Source organism: Humulus lupulus, chromosome 1, assembly GCF_963169125.1.
Source record: "Humulus lupulus chromosome 1, drHumLupu1.1, whole genome shotgun sequence".
NCBI lineage: Eukaryota > Viridiplantae > Streptophyta > Magnoliopsida > Rosales > Cannabaceae > Humulus > Humulus lupulus.
In genome coordinates, this window is record NC_084793.1 from 186,070,980 (window position 1) to 186,088,357 (window position 17,378).

Sequence of the window (17,378 nt, forward strand, 5' to 3'; positions counted from 1 at the left end):
CCCCAAAAGGGGTCATTTCCACCAATTAATGATACCTCCAAATAATAAGTGTTCAATCCTATTAAAGATCAAATGAATAGAAAGTGGACATAAAATTTTAATTTTAATGTTAATAGGCATATGTATAAACATACATTTACATAGAAGACGTGAAGGGAAAAATGAAAAAATAGTCGCATACTACATGTCTGACATCCTTGACACCCATTGGATGCGCGCGAGAATGCATCGGACATGACTAACGTGTTTGATGTTAGCTTTCTCCGAACAAAGAAAACTAAAGAAACAGTTGAAGATTCAATATGAGGGAAAAAGAATTTCTCCATTAAAATTCACCTTTCCCCTTTTATCAGATTACCATGGACGCTCTAATTTTTAGTGATGTAGTCAAGTAGCAACTGATACCTCTGTCTATGTAACTACTGTGCAAGGTGTAAAGCAGAATAGTCCATCTAGGTCTACTTCAACTTGGTCCGGACAGCTTGCTCCTTAGATCTTTGAGAGCGTCTACTACATCCGAATCAAGATTGTGCTTCAACAATTTACCTTGGAAAGAACTGGATCTGAAATGGTAGGCCACAAATCAGTAGCAGTTGCATCAATTGTCACTGGCATTTATTTTGTCTAATGCATATTGAAATTGAATAGCTTTAGCTTAATCAAGATCATAACAAACACTCTTATTTGACTTGATCAAAGATTGGCGAGAACAAGAACTCCAGTAACTGAGATCTGATGCCCAATGAAATATGTATTTAAATGGTAAGCCACTAATAAATTAGAACTAGAAAGATCATTAAGTCAGCAAGTACACAATGTGATAAACATGTGATCCTCTTGATCTATCGTGGTGGGATGGATCCTCTTAATCTTTGATTAACAACCAATATTTCTTTGCCCTTTTTTTTTAATTGAATTCCAAGTTCAGAAGTCAAAAGGCTTCAAAACACAGCAGCTCTTTTCTCATGAAGATGTACAACACACCTATGTTCTTGGAGCATCATCTCAACCTCCTTCTTCGATGCTTTAATCTATTAACGAAATCATCAAAATAACATAAGAATTCATGGTATTTTGCAGGACTAATTCATGAGAATGGAAACTAATCAATATAAACAACTTAAATTTCTTGATCAAGTTAATTAGTTTTTTCTTCGTGTTCAAATCCAATAGAACATCTATACTGCAATAACCTGACACTCATAATTCAACTCGAAATGTTTTAAATCGGAAAAGAGTACCATAGGGATCTTGGTAAGCGTAACAATGTTCTTAACTGGTTCCAACTATCTGTATATAAATCTATAGGTAGATTATAATTGATATATATATATATATAACAAGATTTCATGACAATGAACAACAAAAGGTCTATCCAGCAAAACGAAGTTAGGTTTGACATGATTCTTACTAGTTTCCACAATAAATTTGATAGATTGATAAATTATAACAAGTTATCCCTCATTTACACAGTTGACCAGGTACAACTGTACAAGCAATGGGACGCAAAAATCAAACAATAAGAATTTGCATAAAAAAATAGAGTAAATGGCAACTAAAATACCCAATGTTTTCAATAAGTTGCACTTCCATACCCAATATTTTTTTTTAAGGCAAATATACTCAATGTTTTTTTAATGTTGTACTTTTAAACCTATATTTTAGTATTTTTATAAATAATAAGAAAACGAAGGAAAAACATAGAATTTTAATTATGTTTTAACTTTTAAAGTATTTTCTCTTTCTTATTTTTTCTCAAAATAACTATTTTAAATTAAACATTAATAAATATTTTATTAAAATTAATAACAATGACTTAAAATAATTAAAAACTTGTATATTTTTATCAATTTAAAATATAAGTTTTTTAAAAAAAAAGTAAAGGAAAAATATAAATTTAATTATTTTGATTAATTTTACTAATCTTAATTTTGTTTTTATTATTTTAAAAGTGAAAATAATTTAAAATTTAAAAATAACTAAAATCCTATATTTTTTCATAAACTTTCTTATTATTTTTCAAAATAATTTTAAAAAATAAGTATAAAAGTACAACATTTTAAAAACATTAAGTATATTTACTGCAAAAAAAAAAAGAATGGGTAAAAAACTGCAACATTTTGAAAACATTGGGTGTTTTAGCCACCATTTAGTCTAAAAAATATGACAAAAATTGAATCTCACCTCAGAAACCAGTGCCTTGCAACTCCAAACAAAGGCTCCCTGTAATAACCATCAAATAAAAAGAAATTTAACTAAGCAAATCAGGATGTTCAACAAATATGGGAGCAGCAGCAAAAATAACAAATCTGCAAACCAAATTGGTAAGTCACATGCACCCCCAACACCTAGAATCAGAGAAATCACAAGCGTACAAATGGCGGCGTGAACTTGGGACCTTTGGCCCCTAAGGAAACAGAAATGCGGCTCAGTGAGAAAGAGTTTCTCTTTGGCTTGAGTGAGAAAGAGTGTTTCTCTTTGGCTTGAGAGAGAGAGATAAAACTAGAGAGTGAATGGTACAGTTTCTTGTATACTGACTAGGCTGTAATACAAATGATAGCCAATCATTTTTCATTTACATATCTGTTTCATACAAAATAAAACAAAGTGAACGGAACTAGAATAAGAGAAACGATTAGAGAGACATTGTAGATCTTATGAAAGAAAATGAGACCACAAGGATTTAAGTACTGTAAATGATAAAGATTTACTGAAGTACATTGTTTTTGACCTTTCATAAAAATATCAGAAATGAAAGAGCCAACATACATATGTGAAGGCATATCATATGCTAGACATAACCGGCCTTTAGGTTCGCATATAAGGGGGAGAACAATATAACAATTGTATCTCAGATTTCACTTTTAAGGGGGGAACAATATAACAATTGTCCCTCAGATTCTCAAGTGACTTTTGTGAGCAGAAATTAAACGAATATGCAAAACAAAAAAATTATAGAATAATGTACAAAATTAAACTTTTGTAAAAGTAGAACAATCAGATATAAATTCAAACGCAGACTATATTATTTATGTAAAATTGAATTAGATGGTCTTCTACTAATGTAAGTATTAAATTTTCTTAGAATCTTTCAACTGTTATCAATTGTTCATTTGTTAAAACTGTAGAATTTAGAGAAGAAAAAAAAATCAATGAATCTTTGTGATCTCAAAAAATTCAAACAAGAAGAAAACAAATGCATACTGCTCCATGTGCTGCGTGCTGCTGATCATGATCAGAAGTTGCAACCCAAACTCTGGGACACCCATCCTCCCTCAAGGCTACAACCTGACAGTGCATAAGATGGATGTCATTTCACTGAAACGATTGCAAAAACTTGCATATCTGAGGGGACATGGACAAAACCAAGGGAATATGCTAAGAAAATGGAGTAACGAGCTTGGCCAAGTCTAGTGATACTCAAAACTCATTATTATATATTTATTTGTCACCTTATTAACTACAACAAGGCAATATTTTGTCGTTTAACTTGCATTGAGGTGACAAGATGAAGGCCATTACAAAGAATTCTGAACTTTATGGCATTGCAACATCTTTTCTTAATCGAAACATACTGAGGTTCTACTTCACCCAACAATAGTCTTTTAAAACACAAAGTTTACAACCTCTGCTCCCACCACCAACTTTCTTTGCTCACGGCTACCTAAATTTCTGTTCGTACTTGTACTAAAATGTTTTCCAAAAACAACTTTTTGAAAAGGGTTGGAATTTTTTGATTGTCATCAATGGTACATTTAGAAAGCTTAAATGAAAGGACACCTCTATTACAAATAAAAATGTTTCCAGTTCAGAGCATTCTAACTTTACAGTTAATTGCAGCGCTACCCCTAGCATTCAAATATTTGTCAAATTACTCATTACCTCTGCATTCCTGATTACATCACTCACCCTTCATTCTAAACAAGTATCATAAAAATCAACCATATTGTAAGCTGGAAAATTATTAAATACAATGACTATAGTGTTCTAAGAGGTGGAAATTGTTCAAATATTATTTTACAATTTCTTTTCTCATACCAAATACTTTGTCCAACTCCTTTTGATTGGTTTGTAATAAGAAATGGTGTTAGCAATGTGTATGAATATTGTGCTTGGAATAGTTCCACTAATTGAGAAATTTAAAAAAAAAAAAAAAACTCATTTCCAGGCAAAGTCAACTTGTAGCAAGGACTTTTGGGTAATTGTTGGGCATTCAAGGGTAACATTGGGTAATTGTTGGGCATTCAAGGGTAACATTGTGAAATTTGAATTAAAAGTGACTTTGTCAACAACTCAAAATCAGAAGTTGGTCAATCAATTGAGTTTCAAAGTGCACAAAATATTAACTATTCAGGAGAGAATCATTTGTAATTCTACAGTTTCAATTCACTTCTTACCTCTTTCTCAATCCAAGCATCAGCACACGTTTCACTTGAGAAAACTATATCAACACTGCAATATCGTAATCCCACGGAATTAGAAAGTTTGAACTAATTTTAAAAATCCCAACAAAACAACCATGTCACAAAAACAAAAAGACCATGTCAGAAGAGAGAGAGAGAGAGAGAAACCAATCTGCTAAATACAAATTAATCCATTACATAATTTGGAAATAAAAAAAAAATCAAGAGAAATGTAAGCATATTTGCCAGTAGAAAAAGGAAATAACCAATCATTCATTTAGCGTATCATTTAAAACTTGATGCACTTTACAAGGATGGATCAGCGTGAACACAAAACGTATTCCTCACGAAGAACATAATCTTTAACCAAACTTTAAAATCATTGCTCCAGTCAAAATGGAACACAAAGTTCTCTCCAACTTTGTTTCTTGAACATGAATTTTTTTATATTCTTAATCACAAAGAATTCCAACTCTTTTGGCTAATGACATTAAGATCTAAGCACTCTTTGTCGTGGATGCTAGTCTATTTCTACCAAAAGTTTAAATTGATAAGATGTGCGCCTAATTTGATCAATAATTCAACAATCCCTTCAGTCATAAGAAGAATGGGTGGTCATATATGCGAGCCTGAAAAGAATGACGAAATAGATTGGCCAAAGATAAAAGTATAGTGGAGGACCCAACACATAAATAAATTTAGAACGAAGAACCAACAAAAGATTAGATATCATAGGAAGGATTGAGAATGTATTAGGGGGCTTTGGAGAGGAAAAATGTTAAACCTCCAAACCTTGTAAAGAACCACTGATCCTAAAAGCTAAAGTATCAAGGACATGGTCTGAAGTCTTCATGCTAATGAAAACATTCTAAATTTCAACATAACTGAGCATATTCAAGTAAATGAAGTAAAACTCCAATCGCAACATAAAGCATTGTAAAGCAAGATTGACTGCCAAAGGATTCACACAAATTTACAACAGCGATTATCAAGAAATGTTTGCATTTATTGCTAAATTAAACATTTTTGAATTCTATATATCACTGGCAGAGATTCTAGATTGGAAATCACAACTTGATGTTATGAAAATTGATAGACTTTTCTGAGATTAGAACAATCAGTGAATAAATTGCACACGCAGTAGATGAATTCCCTTACAGAAAAACTTTTATTCCAACTCAACCAAATTACAATCCCAAGCGTTCGAGAGACTTGTACTCTCCTATTCCAAACTTTCTAGAGGTTTGGTCTCTCCTATTGAGCTAACTCACATTACAATCATCATCATCATAATCCCCAAAAGAGATTCCCCTATACTATTTAAAGGCATCGGTCTATACTAAGACTTATGCCACCTAGGATAAAACTGTTCAAAAGAATTAAAACAACTCAGGAACATAAATGTCAATTTACACATTAAAATAAATGTCTACTAACTATTGACTATTTATTTCTTCTATGGTAAACCAGATAAGTCCTAGGCTTATCAATACCCCACACGAACTTTCACCTTGTCCTCAAGGTGAAAAAGTAGAAATTGTTCTGTGACCCAAGTAGAAATTTATTTCTTCACTGACATCAAGCAGTGACGTCCGTTTGATGAGAACTTCAGAGGGAGTTGTGGCATCTGGGGTAGCAAAACGCTGGTCTAGTACAGCTTCTGGTAGACCAAGAGCTCTAAATCTGAAGTTAATTGTGGAGGAATTGTTGGATTGGATGGGGCAGTACCAATAGCTCGGTGGAGCTGAGAAACATGGAAGACGGGTGGATTCTAGAGCGGACTTTGTCACCGATGGCAAATTCTTCAGGACGTCGCTTAGAGTCAGCTTGGATCTTCATCCAATATTGGGCGCGTAACACATGCATTCTCAGGTCGTCAAGGCTGGCATCTTGTGATTCCAACATTTCTTCCACTAAAGCTACTACTGCAGTACCCTTTTTGTGAGGAACGAGGGCTGGGGGCTCTCTTCCATACAAAGCCTTAAAGGGTGTACTCCTGAGAGAAGTATGGTAGGAAGTGTTGTAGGAGTATTTGGCCCAGGCCAGCCATTTGGACCACTGTTTTGGCTGCTTGCATTTAAAACAGCGAAAGTAGGTTTCCAAGCATCTATTAAGTACTTCAGATTGCCCATCGGTTTGTGGGTGATAGAATGTGCTCCTCTTAAGGGTAGTGCCCTGTAGCTTAAAGAGATGGCTCCAAAATTTGTTTTAGAAAATTTTTGTCCCTATCCGAAATGGACCATGTGCTCCTCTTAAGGATAGTGCCCTGTAGCTTAAAGAGATGGCTCCAAAATTTGTTTTAGAAAATTTTTGTCCCTATCCGAAATGGACAATGGGAACCCATGTATGTAGACAGATAATCTCCTTCATGAATTGTTCAACTACAGAAGGGGGAGAAAAAGGGTGTTTTAGCTTGATGAAATGAGCATATTTTGATAGGCGATCAACCACCACAAAGATCGAATCCCAACCCTCTGATTTATGGAGCCTTTCTATGAAGTCCATCGTAATTTCATCCCATACTTGTGCTGGAAGAGAGAGCGGCTCAAGCAACCTCGCTAGCCAGGTATTGAGGAGTTTGTTCTGTTGGCACACCGTGCAACACTAAACAAAATGGTGAACGTCGTCATGCAGCCCCTCCCAAAACAGTTCAGCTGTCAGGCTTTTGTATGTCTTCAGCTCGCCTGAATGTCCTCCCACTAGTGTTGTGAAATTCTTCCAAAATTCTAGGGATGAGTTTTGATTTTTTTGGGATGACCAACCTGATTTTATAGTGGAGGAGGTCCTTGTGCAAATGGAAACCATGGTGAACCTTTCCGCATGATCGAATATCCTCCAGAATTTGTGTCAACATCGGATCAGTCGACAACTCAGCAGCTAATTCAGGCCAAATCTACCATTCCGTAAGCACCATTGTATCCAAAGTTAACCCATCAACCTGTCTAGAAAGAGCATCAACCACATAAGCTTTGACACCCACTTTTGATATTCCGAACCAATGACCCGCTGTTCAAGGAGGAATTTCAGACTTTGTTGATTTGTTCTTACCAAAAATATGCAGCCCAAAAGGTAAGGACGCCATTTGGAAATGGGAAATACAATAGCCATAAGCTCCTTCTCATATATGGATTTCTTCCTAGCTTGTGCGCCCAAAACCTGGCTGAAGAAGGTGATTGGTCGCTGTTCTTGAAGCAGGACAGCACCCAACCCATGACCTGAAGCATTTGTTTCGATAATGGAGGGCTTGGAGAAATCAGGTAGAGCCAAAACTAGTACTGTGGTCATTGCTTCTTGTAACCTGCGGAAGGCTTGTTCAGCTTCATTACCCGACAAAAAATGCTCCTTTTTGAGTTGATCAGTCAATGGCTGTGCTATTCTGGTGTAGTTGGCAACGAATTTTCAATAGTACCCCGTGAGTCCCAAGACTTTGTTCAAGGAGGAATTTCAGACTTTGTTGATTCGTTCTTACCAAAATTATGCGGCCCAAAAGGTAAGGACGCCATTTGGAAATGGCAAATAGAATAGCCATAAGCTCCTTCTCATATATGGATTTCTTCCTAGCTTGTGCGCCCAAAATCGGGCTGAAGAAGGCGATTGGTCGTTGTTCTTAAAGCAGAACAGCATCCAACCCATGACCTGTTTTGATAATAAAGGGCTTGGAGAAATCAGGTAGAGCCAGAACTGGTACCGTGGTCATTGCTTCTTGCAACCTGCGAAAGGCTTGTTCAGCTTCATTACCCCACAAAAACTGATCCTTTTTTAGTTGATCAGTCAATGGCTGTGCTATTCTGGTGTAGTTGGCAACGAATTTTCAATAGTACCCCGTGAGTCCCAAGAAACCCCGCAGCTTTTTGATGTTGTGAGGCATCGGCCATTCTAACATGGCACTAATTTTCTCAGGAACAACAGCGACACCTTGCTGTGAAATGATGTGTCCCAGATAAGCATTCAGAGTTTTGCCAAATTCGCACTTCTTTCCGTTGACAAATAATTGGTGGCTGCTCATTACAGAAAAAACGGTGTCCAGATGTTGTCGGTGCAGCTCCTTTGTCTTGCTGTATACCAAGATATCATAAAAGAAAACGAGCACAAACTGCCGTAAATATGGCCTGAAAATGTCATTCATGAGCAACTAAAGGTGGCTCGGGCGTTTGTTAGGCCGAAGAGCATTACTAGAAATTTGTAGTGGCCATCGTGTGTTCAGAAAGCAGTTTTGTGGATGTCCTTCCGTACTCGGATTTGATGATAACATGATTTAAGATCCACTTTTAAAAAAATTAAAGCACCATTAAGTTCATCAAGTAATTCATCAATAGCAGGTATTGGGTACTTATCTGCGATTGTCACTCGATTTAATGCTCGATAATCGATGCAAAACCTCCAAGACCCATCTTTTTTCTTTACAAGGAGAACTGAGCTGGAAAATGGACTGTTGCTGGGTTGTATTATCCCTGCTGCCAGCATCTCAAAAATTAGCTTTTCCATTTCTTCCTTTTGGAAGTGAGGGTATCGGTAAGGACGAACACTAACGAGTGGAACTCCTGGCTAGAGGGTGATAGTGTGCTCATGTAGGCGTGCCGGTCAAAGCCTTTAGGCATGGCAAAAAAACTGTGATGTTTCTCCAAAATATCTGATAAAAATTCTGGGGCAACTTCCTCTGACTAATGTGGTTCTGCTCCAATACCAGACATTGCTTCTAAATTTGTAAGGTCTTTAGCATGGTTTTAAGGGATACTAATGAGCGCCCAAGTGAAGGATCTCACTGAATAACCACACTCTGCAGCCCAACCTTGAATTCCATGGTTTGTAACTTCCAATCCGGTTGGGTCATGCCTAAGGTAGACAATCATTGCAACCCCAAGATGATATCAGCACTACCCAATTGTGAAGGTAGAAAATCATCCCACACGTCTAAGCCTTGGAAATGAACATTCAGATTTTTGCACACCCCCTCACATTCAGTCTTCGTTGCCCATGGTTACTCCATATTCCTTGGTCTTTGTCACGGGAATGCACATCTTAGATATTAATTCGGTAGATATGATATTATGGATTGCACCTGTATTTATCAAAATTTCCACGTCACAAGAACCCACCTGGTTTTGTTAGTGGACAAACCAGCCTTTTCAACTTCAGTCGACTCCAACTCTGTCAATTCTTCCAAGGTATCTTCTGAGCCTTGATCTGAAGGAGCATCATCTATCTCTTCAAGGACCATTAACATGTTCATTTCTTTCTTCTTGTAGCGATGACTCGGTGACCATTTGTCGTCACACTTACAACACAGTCCTTTCTGCCTCCTTTGTTGAATTTCTGTATCTGTTAACCTCCTCACATCCCCGCGCGGTTGCACAAAGTTGGCCAAAGGTGGAGTTTCTTAAGATGTGTTCGAAAATTGAAAGCTGGTGCGGTGGTAGTTAGTAGTCCTCTGTCGAAATTGGTTTGTCGTTCTCATCCTTTCTTCAATGTCCTGGGCCGTGCCCATGGCCTCATCCAAATTCCTTGGCCGCAAAGACTCGTAATTTTGCTCGGATTGATGGTTGTAACCCATTGAGAAAAGTACCTAGTTGAACCTCTACTGGAATGTCATCCAAAGGCGCCAACAACCTGATGAAAGCCTTTATGAAATCAGCCACTAAACCTTCTTGCCGAAAAACCAAAAATTGATCATAAAGTGACCCAAATTGTGTCCCGAAAATGGCGAAGAATTAGTCGTTTCATCCTTCCCAACTGAGTATAGTTCGTTTCTTGCTCTCATATTGATACCATAATAAAGCGTCTCTAAAAAACGAGATGAAGGCTGCCTTTATTTTCTCCTCATCATCCAAGTTATGATAGGAAAAATGACACCCAGCTTGTAAGATCCACCCATCTGGATTTTCTCCTTCAAAAATTGGCATCATCAGTTTCCTCACCCGATTCTCATGGCGATATGTATTGCTCGAATGAGACCCGTCCCGTGGCACACTTCCCTCTGTCTGGTCCCGTGGTGCACTCCCCGTCGGGTTGTCTCCTGTTCGTGGTCCTGTGTCGACCTTCTCCTTTTCCCTCGGATCTGCTACCATTGAGGAACTCCCATGAGGTTCTTGCTGCTGTCTTGATCGTTCATGGTTGTCTAGGAAGGCCTGGAGTTGTTGTTGCATCTGCTGTCCCATTTCTTGGACTGAATCTTTGACTGCCGAGAGGTCCAATTTCAGAGCTGCCATTTCGCCCTCCATGATGGATGGGTTATCTCCTTTCTCCCCAGCTTTCTTGGGCACTATGTCCGGAGCTCACCGCACCAATTTGATAGACTTTCTGAGATTAGAACAATCTATGAATAAATTGCACACACAGTAGATGAATTCCCTTACAGAAAAACTTTTATTCCAACTCAACCAAATTACAATCCCAAGCGTTCAAGAGGCTTCTACTCTCCTATTCCAAACTTTCTAGAGATTTGGTCTCTCCTATTGAGCTGACTCACATTACAATCATCATCATAATCCCTAAAAGAGATTCCCCCTATACTATTTAAAGGCATCGGTCTATACTAAGACTCATGCCACCTAGGATAAAACTAATCAAAAGAATTAAAACAACTCAGGAACATAAATGTCAATTTACACATTAAAATAAATGTCTACTAACTATTGACTATTTATTTCTTCTTTGGTAAATCTAATAAGTCCTAGGCTTATCAAATATCTTTCTTAACAAAATCCTAGAATTCGAGGTATACATGGATCTTTTACTAGGATTTGATGAGGAAGAAAACTTGGACAAATTTGCCCATTGAAGAAATTGTTGTATGATATTAAAGCACTATCCTCACGTTGTTGTAAATCATTCAACAAATTTGCAATGAGGGGGGAGCTTGAGAACGACAGTCTCAATGCGATCTAGGTTGTGTTTGTGAACAAAGCTATAGTTCCACTTGCTTGGTATTTGCGTGATAAACAGTTTGTTACTTGTAGGAAAATGAAGAAGAAGAAATACTTTCTAAAACAATATAGGGAATAGTTAGTTTGACTCGACTCCGATCACCTACTAAAGCTAAGTGACAACAAGTTATAGTCTTAGCTCAAACAGACCATCCCTTGTTCTTCAAGCATAAGGAAAAAATGCTAATGTTCTCATTGTTTTTATGTGTAGCATATTATGAATCATAGATGATGGAGATGAGGTGATGTTAAAGAAAATACTAGCAAATGAGTTTGAAAATAAAGAATTGGGTACGTTAATATGTTTTCTAGGTATGGAAATAATGAGGAACAAAATTGGGATGTCTATTCCTTGACCGATATTAATTGAAGAATGAAGACTAGCTGGATCTTCTAAAAAAAGACAAGTATGTTGGGTTGTAAACCCATAGAGGCTTTCATGGATCCAAACAAGAAGCTAGGAGAAAGTGAGAATAGTATTCCAATTGATAAAAGGGAGAATCATCTAGGGGGAAAACTCATTTACCTTTTTCATAAAATACGAAATAATGCCATTACTGCCAGTGCAATCGATCAGTTTATACATGCACCATGTGAAGTGCATATGGAAGTTGTTTATCAGATTTTGAGATATTTGAGAGGAACTATAGGTAATGACTATTTGAAGAAGAATTTTAAGAGGAATGTTGAAACCTTTTTTTGATGCAAAGTAGGTTCATTCTAAAGATTTTGTTTGAAAAAGTTAAGTAACTTGGAGAAGTTAAAAATAGTTGGTTGTGGCAAGTAGTGTTTAGAACATTAGCTTAAGGAGTTTATGAGTTGACATGGCTAATAGGGTACTAAAAGAACTTGAAGTAGCAAATGAACATTGTATGACTACCGAGACCGAATATCATATGAAGCTCTATTGTGACAATAAATATGTGATAAGTATTGCTCACAATCTTACACATCATGAATGAACAAAAAAATTGACGCGGATTGACATTTTATTAAAAAAAAAAAAAGTGAGATTTGAATGTCTAATGTGTCCACTATAGAACAAGCTGTGGTTAATAAGAGCCTTGGAAGACCTATGTTCTTAAAAATTAATCGGCAAACTTGGCACATGGAATGTCTAGTCTAGTTTAAGATGGAGTGTTGGAATTGTTTAAAGATTTTTTAAAGTTATTGTACTAAAATATAGCATTGCAACACATATTTGGCATTGCACTAATGATGTAAAGTTCCCTGTTTCAAATTGTTTCCTGTCCTAGAATAAATAGATATAACCGTATAAGGTTTAACCTAGACTGACTATAAAACTGGATGTAAACCAAAGAATATTCAGTAAGAAATAAACTGCAGTACCATGTTTCACTCCTAATTTCACTACAAATGGGTATCGAATGAGCATAACAAAAGTTTATATAAAATACCTTTCAAACGTTTCCTTATGTGTTGGGAGTCCCGACATCATAGCATCAAATACAACTACCACTTTCACTTCTGTAAATGTTTCAAGACCAGTTGGGTGAGGAAATGCGATCAGAATATGAACCAAACAAAAAGCAACCATGAAATCCATGTTTGTTTCGTTTATGCATTATGAGAAACATTGATTCAATTTGTTGGAGATAATATACAAATTTATTCAAAAATTATGGAATAGTAAACCTTTTCCAGCTCTAAACTAATGTCCTCATAATTTCTGTTGGATTGAATAGCAATAAAAAGGAAAAATATATCAAAAGGCAGATTTCTCAAAAAAGTATAATGAATGACACCACTCATAAAAAAGTTTCCCCTATCATTTTTTTTTTGTCACCATTGATGATCATCTCAGCTACAATGGCAGATAATGGTAATGAAAGAATCAAAACTTAATATAATATATATATATATATATATATAATATGTATACAGCAAGACAGAACTATTAAAACTCCTTAGAGCATAAAAAGATGTACACATGACTCATTAACATTTAATTTCCTTGCATATCATTACAGAATTTCCTTACTAATAGAGCGCAAGAAAGATTAAAACCTCTCAACAAGCTGAATGCTACAAGTTCATCAATCAGCTTTTGCCGAGCTATATCAAGTCTTCCATTCATAAAATATTTCTTCAGCTTTGCCCAATAGCCACAAACATTATACCCATCAACCAACAAGACAGGGACAGCAGTTTCTAAACCCTGGTTTGTACTGTCAAGCAAATTCAGCAAACAAGAGGGCAACATTGTCCAAGGAGATACAAATGGATGAAAATAAGAATAGATGTGCACGCAAAGAACCTGGAAAGAATAACAAATATTACTAGTAGAGGGTTGTGGTTGGATCACGATAATACTCCGTATCTTCAGGCAGATCTTCCTTCTCCACCTTTTTCTTGCGGTAACTAGTAGCAGGCTTAGGTGTGCCAGACTTTCTCTTTTGGAATTCCTACAAGATCTTCACCAGATAAGATATAGACTAAAACAAAATTATTTAATACCTGTTTTAGATGTCGCTGTAGTTAGCACCTTCCATAATTTTAAAAACTGCAAATTCTGCTTGACATTTGATGTGATTCTCGGAGGAGTTGGTTCGGAACCCTAGTAGCAAAAAGTCTGTCAAAGAATGTCTAAACTGGCTATATTCAGTACATACATATCTATAAATTTGATATCAATGATTTTCCAGTTTGATTTTCAAACAAACTCGAACTGTCTACTCCAAACCGAAAATTTTTGTATCTTGTTTGAACAGAAATACTTGAGTCCATCTTCAAGCACAATTCTATTATTTCGCAATGCATACAAAAGAATCTCTACTCATGAAGCATATCTCATTTCTCCATTATAACTTGGTGCAAAATTTAGTGTAACGATGCAACATGACAGGAAGTTGGCCAAAATGACCACATTACAAAGCGATTTAAAATTTCCTATTTTCACACTGTGAGATCAATTTAGTAACACGAAGGGAAAAAGAGAGTTCGCTTAGTGTAATCACCGGCCACCACTATGATTGACCTAGGCTTCTTTGTTATCAACCCAGAAGAGAGTATTAGCAGGGTTAAGACCACGTACGCATTACCACTGCTGACACTTCAAAATTGGGACCTCTACTCTATAACCTTATTTCTTTATAAACCAGCAAATCATTCAGTCAAGAAGATAGAGGCACCACTAAATCCTAAGAAGATTGCTCCCTTTCAAATGTGATTTTTATTATAAAGATAAATAAAGAAAAAAACACCATTCAAGTCTACTTTCATATTCCAAAAAGTTAATTGAATCGAAAAGGTAAAGGAGAGAAGAGAAGAGAAGCTACCTTGGGAGATGGGGATGAAGAAGGAAACTTCTTGCTCCGCCCCATAATTATAAAGAGATTGTACTTGTTAATGGAGTTAGAAACCGAAATCGAAGAGGAAGAAGACGAATAGCAGAAGCAGAAGCAGCCAGAAGTGACGCCATTGATGGAAGCAGTAGATGGCAATAAAAAGATCAGCGATGACGATGACAACGCCACTGCTTTCATGGAGTTCTTCTATATAATAATACTATTAATATGTTTGTTTATCAAAAGTGAGATGACGATAGAGCTCCTGATTTGGTTGCAGGCACCCATGCCTTCTTGACAACACTCTTCGTTCTCTCTCTCTGCTTATCTCCAACGGTAAAATTGCAGAAATGAAGGCTTGGCTTCGGACCGGTCAATGATTATGTGTGGATCCCCAGTGAGTCCTATTGTGAATTTGTGACGTGGCACAAATCCAATCGCCCGCGCGCCTTTCCGTCAATGCCTGCCTCGTAGCATTTTCTCTTGATTTATTAGTGGATTTTTTTTGGGTGGATATTTGTTTCGGAAAATTTGTAGGGTTTGATTGGTATAACATGAGAATCCATTTTATCATTTTTAAAAATTGAAAATTGGTACTTACATGAATAATTGATCGGTAAAATGGTTTTGAAAATAAAATTCAAATCAGTATTTTAATTTTGTGATCTAAAATCAAAAACAAGAAAATGTTTTTTCTTATTTTAAATCATTGTATCTTAAAATCTCTGCAAATCTAGCACTTTTGTATATTTTCAGATTCCTTACTAATTACATATTCAGTTTTTTAAAATTCAAAAATAGTTTTCAGGTAAGAAACCAATCACATTTTCAAAAATATATTTTCAGACTATAAATTCATATTTTTATTTCAGAAACACACATTTTAAAAATATATTTTTTCAATTACAAAAAAATAAATATATATAGTTGTATTTTAACCAATTTTTAAGTAATATATTTTTTTGTATTTTGGCTCAAATTTAGTCACAAGTTACAAAGTAACACATAATTATATTTCCATCAATAATAAGATAATATTTTATACTAATTTTTAAATTACAAGATACTAATTAAGGCTCTTCATCCAATTTAATCAGCATTATTTTATTTCTAGTATATCCAATCAACACTAAGTGTGGATTTCAGATTTTGGATCTAATCCAATCGGCACAATAACTCAAATTTATTCCAATCTGCAATAGTGCGAATTGAATTAATTATTTTAGATCGATTACTTTTTAAATATTAAATTATTTAATAATTCATTAAAATGAATTTTTTTTTTAACAACTCAAAGAAATGAGTTAGACACCTAAATACAAGTTAAAGAACAAACTACTAGATTATGGTCCTAGTTATAAACATATGAAAATTATATGTGGTATTACTTGTACAAGAATATGATAATTAAAAAATATATAAGAGAGTCTAAGTCCACGGGAAAAATAGGGTTTGGTTGGGAAGGCTTCTAAAAGTCAAATTTTGGCTTTTAGCTTTTTAAAATCTATTGATAAACATGATTAAGTTCTTTCAAAATTTGAGCTTTTACTCTATAAAAGTTATTCCATCTAAATCCAAAATGAGTGACTCTGCATAAAAGTACTTTTAAGAAGCTAAAAACCCAAAAATTATAAGCTAGGCCAACGAGACCCATAGTCAGGTTAATACCAAAAGTGCTTTTACTTTTATTGTAGAAACTTAAAACATGATAGTTTAATTAAGCCCTTAAACAAGTAGTTAACACAAGGACGAGATAAATTCAATCAACAACAGGATATAAGCAATAAACCTAGCAGAGGTATATTTTATTAATTATATATGATATTAATTCTCTTGTACTAATACAATATCATATTCTCATAAATGAATATAGAATTTTATGATATTTATTCAAAAAATAATTATAACATTCAAATAAAATAAAATTGTACTTTTATTAAAGTCAATAAAATATCTTTTCACATGCTTTTAAAGTATAAACCCTAATAATCTCTCACTTGCCCTCAAAACAAGTGAGTCATCTCTCTCAAACCCATATTGCGTACATGACCCATAAACGACTTTGCATAAAGTATCTTGGTGAAAGAGTTTACTAGGTTTGTTCCGACGCTATCTTAAAACTGTCACAACACCTTGGTGCATAATTTCTATTACAAGATGGTATTTCTTTTCTATATGATTTCCTCTCTTGTGGCTTCTAGATTCCTTGGAGCTAGCTACTGCTCCACTGTTGTCACAGCAAAAGATTAGTGGCTTCTCCATATCTGGAATTACTTCTAGAACAGTGTAGAACTTCCTAAGCCAAACCACTTCCTTAGTTGATTCACAAGCCGCTATATACTCGGCTTCCATGGTTGAATCTGCATTGATGGATTGTTTAATACTTCTCCATACTACAACTCTTCCACCAAGAGTAAACATTGACCCAGACGTTGACTTACGATTGTCTTTGTCTTATTGGAAATCAGAAGCAGTGTATCTAGTAGGGTTTGACTCACCCCCTGAATATACAAGCATATAATCTCTCATTCTCTGAAGATACTTGAGAATGTGCATTACTGCAATCCAGTGTTCCAAACCAGGATTTGACTGATAACGACTTACAATCCCCACTACATAGCATATGTTGGGCCTAGTCCACAACATAGAATACATTAGACTCCCAACCGCTGAAGCATAAGGATACTTTCTCATGTCCTCTTCTTCCTAGGGTGTCTTTGGACATTGCTCTTTGGAAAGAGTAA

General features: G+C 35.5%; 1 protein-coding gene across 3 annotated transcripts; it reads right to left on the reverse strand.

The window, feature by feature from the left end:
* Positions 1-73: 73 nt before the first annotated feature.
* Positions 74-15,110, reverse strand: LOC133801305 (uncharacterized). 3 transcript variants are annotated; one of them, XM_062239478.1, is made up of 10 exons: positions 14,626-15,102; positions 13,833-13,904; positions 13,628-13,752; positions 13,355-13,515; positions 12,745-12,814; positions 4,398-4,452; positions 3,205-3,288; positions 2,185-2,223; positions 985-1,031; positions 74-563 (listed from the first exon to the last, which is right to left on the reverse strand). In XM_062239478.1, the coding sequence occupies exons 1-10, from the start codon at positions 14,830-14,832 to the stop codon at positions 464-466; spliced, it is 960 nt and encodes a 319-aa protein (XP_062095462.1). In that variant the 5' UTR covers positions 14,833-15,102; the 3' UTR covers positions 74-463. The 3 variants fall into 3 exon arrangements, with proteins under 3 accessions (XP_062095462.1, XP_062095468.1, XP_062095474.1); XM_062239484.1 differs by lacking the exon at positions 985-1,031 and having other exon boundaries at positions 14,626-15,105; XM_062239490.1 differs by lacking the exons at positions 985-1,031; positions 3,205-3,288; positions 4,398-4,452 and having other exon boundaries at positions 14,626-15,110.
* Positions 15,111-17,378: the final 2,268 nt, after the last annotated feature.

Bases quoted from the DNA above. Each gene is read 5' to 3' on its own strand.
- LOC133801305 (XM_062239478.1), bottom strand. From the start codon at position 14,832: ATGAAAGCAGTGGCGTTGTCATCGTCATCGCTGATCTTTTTATTGCCA. The intron at 2,224-3,204 runs GTATGCATTTGT...TGGTTATTACAG, and splicing joins AGCACGCAGCACATGGAGCA to GGAGCCTTTGTTTGGAGTTG. The intron at 564-984 runs GTGTGTTGTACA...CTACCATTTCAG, and splicing joins ATGATGCTCCAAGAACATAG to ATCCAGTTCTTTCCAAGGTA.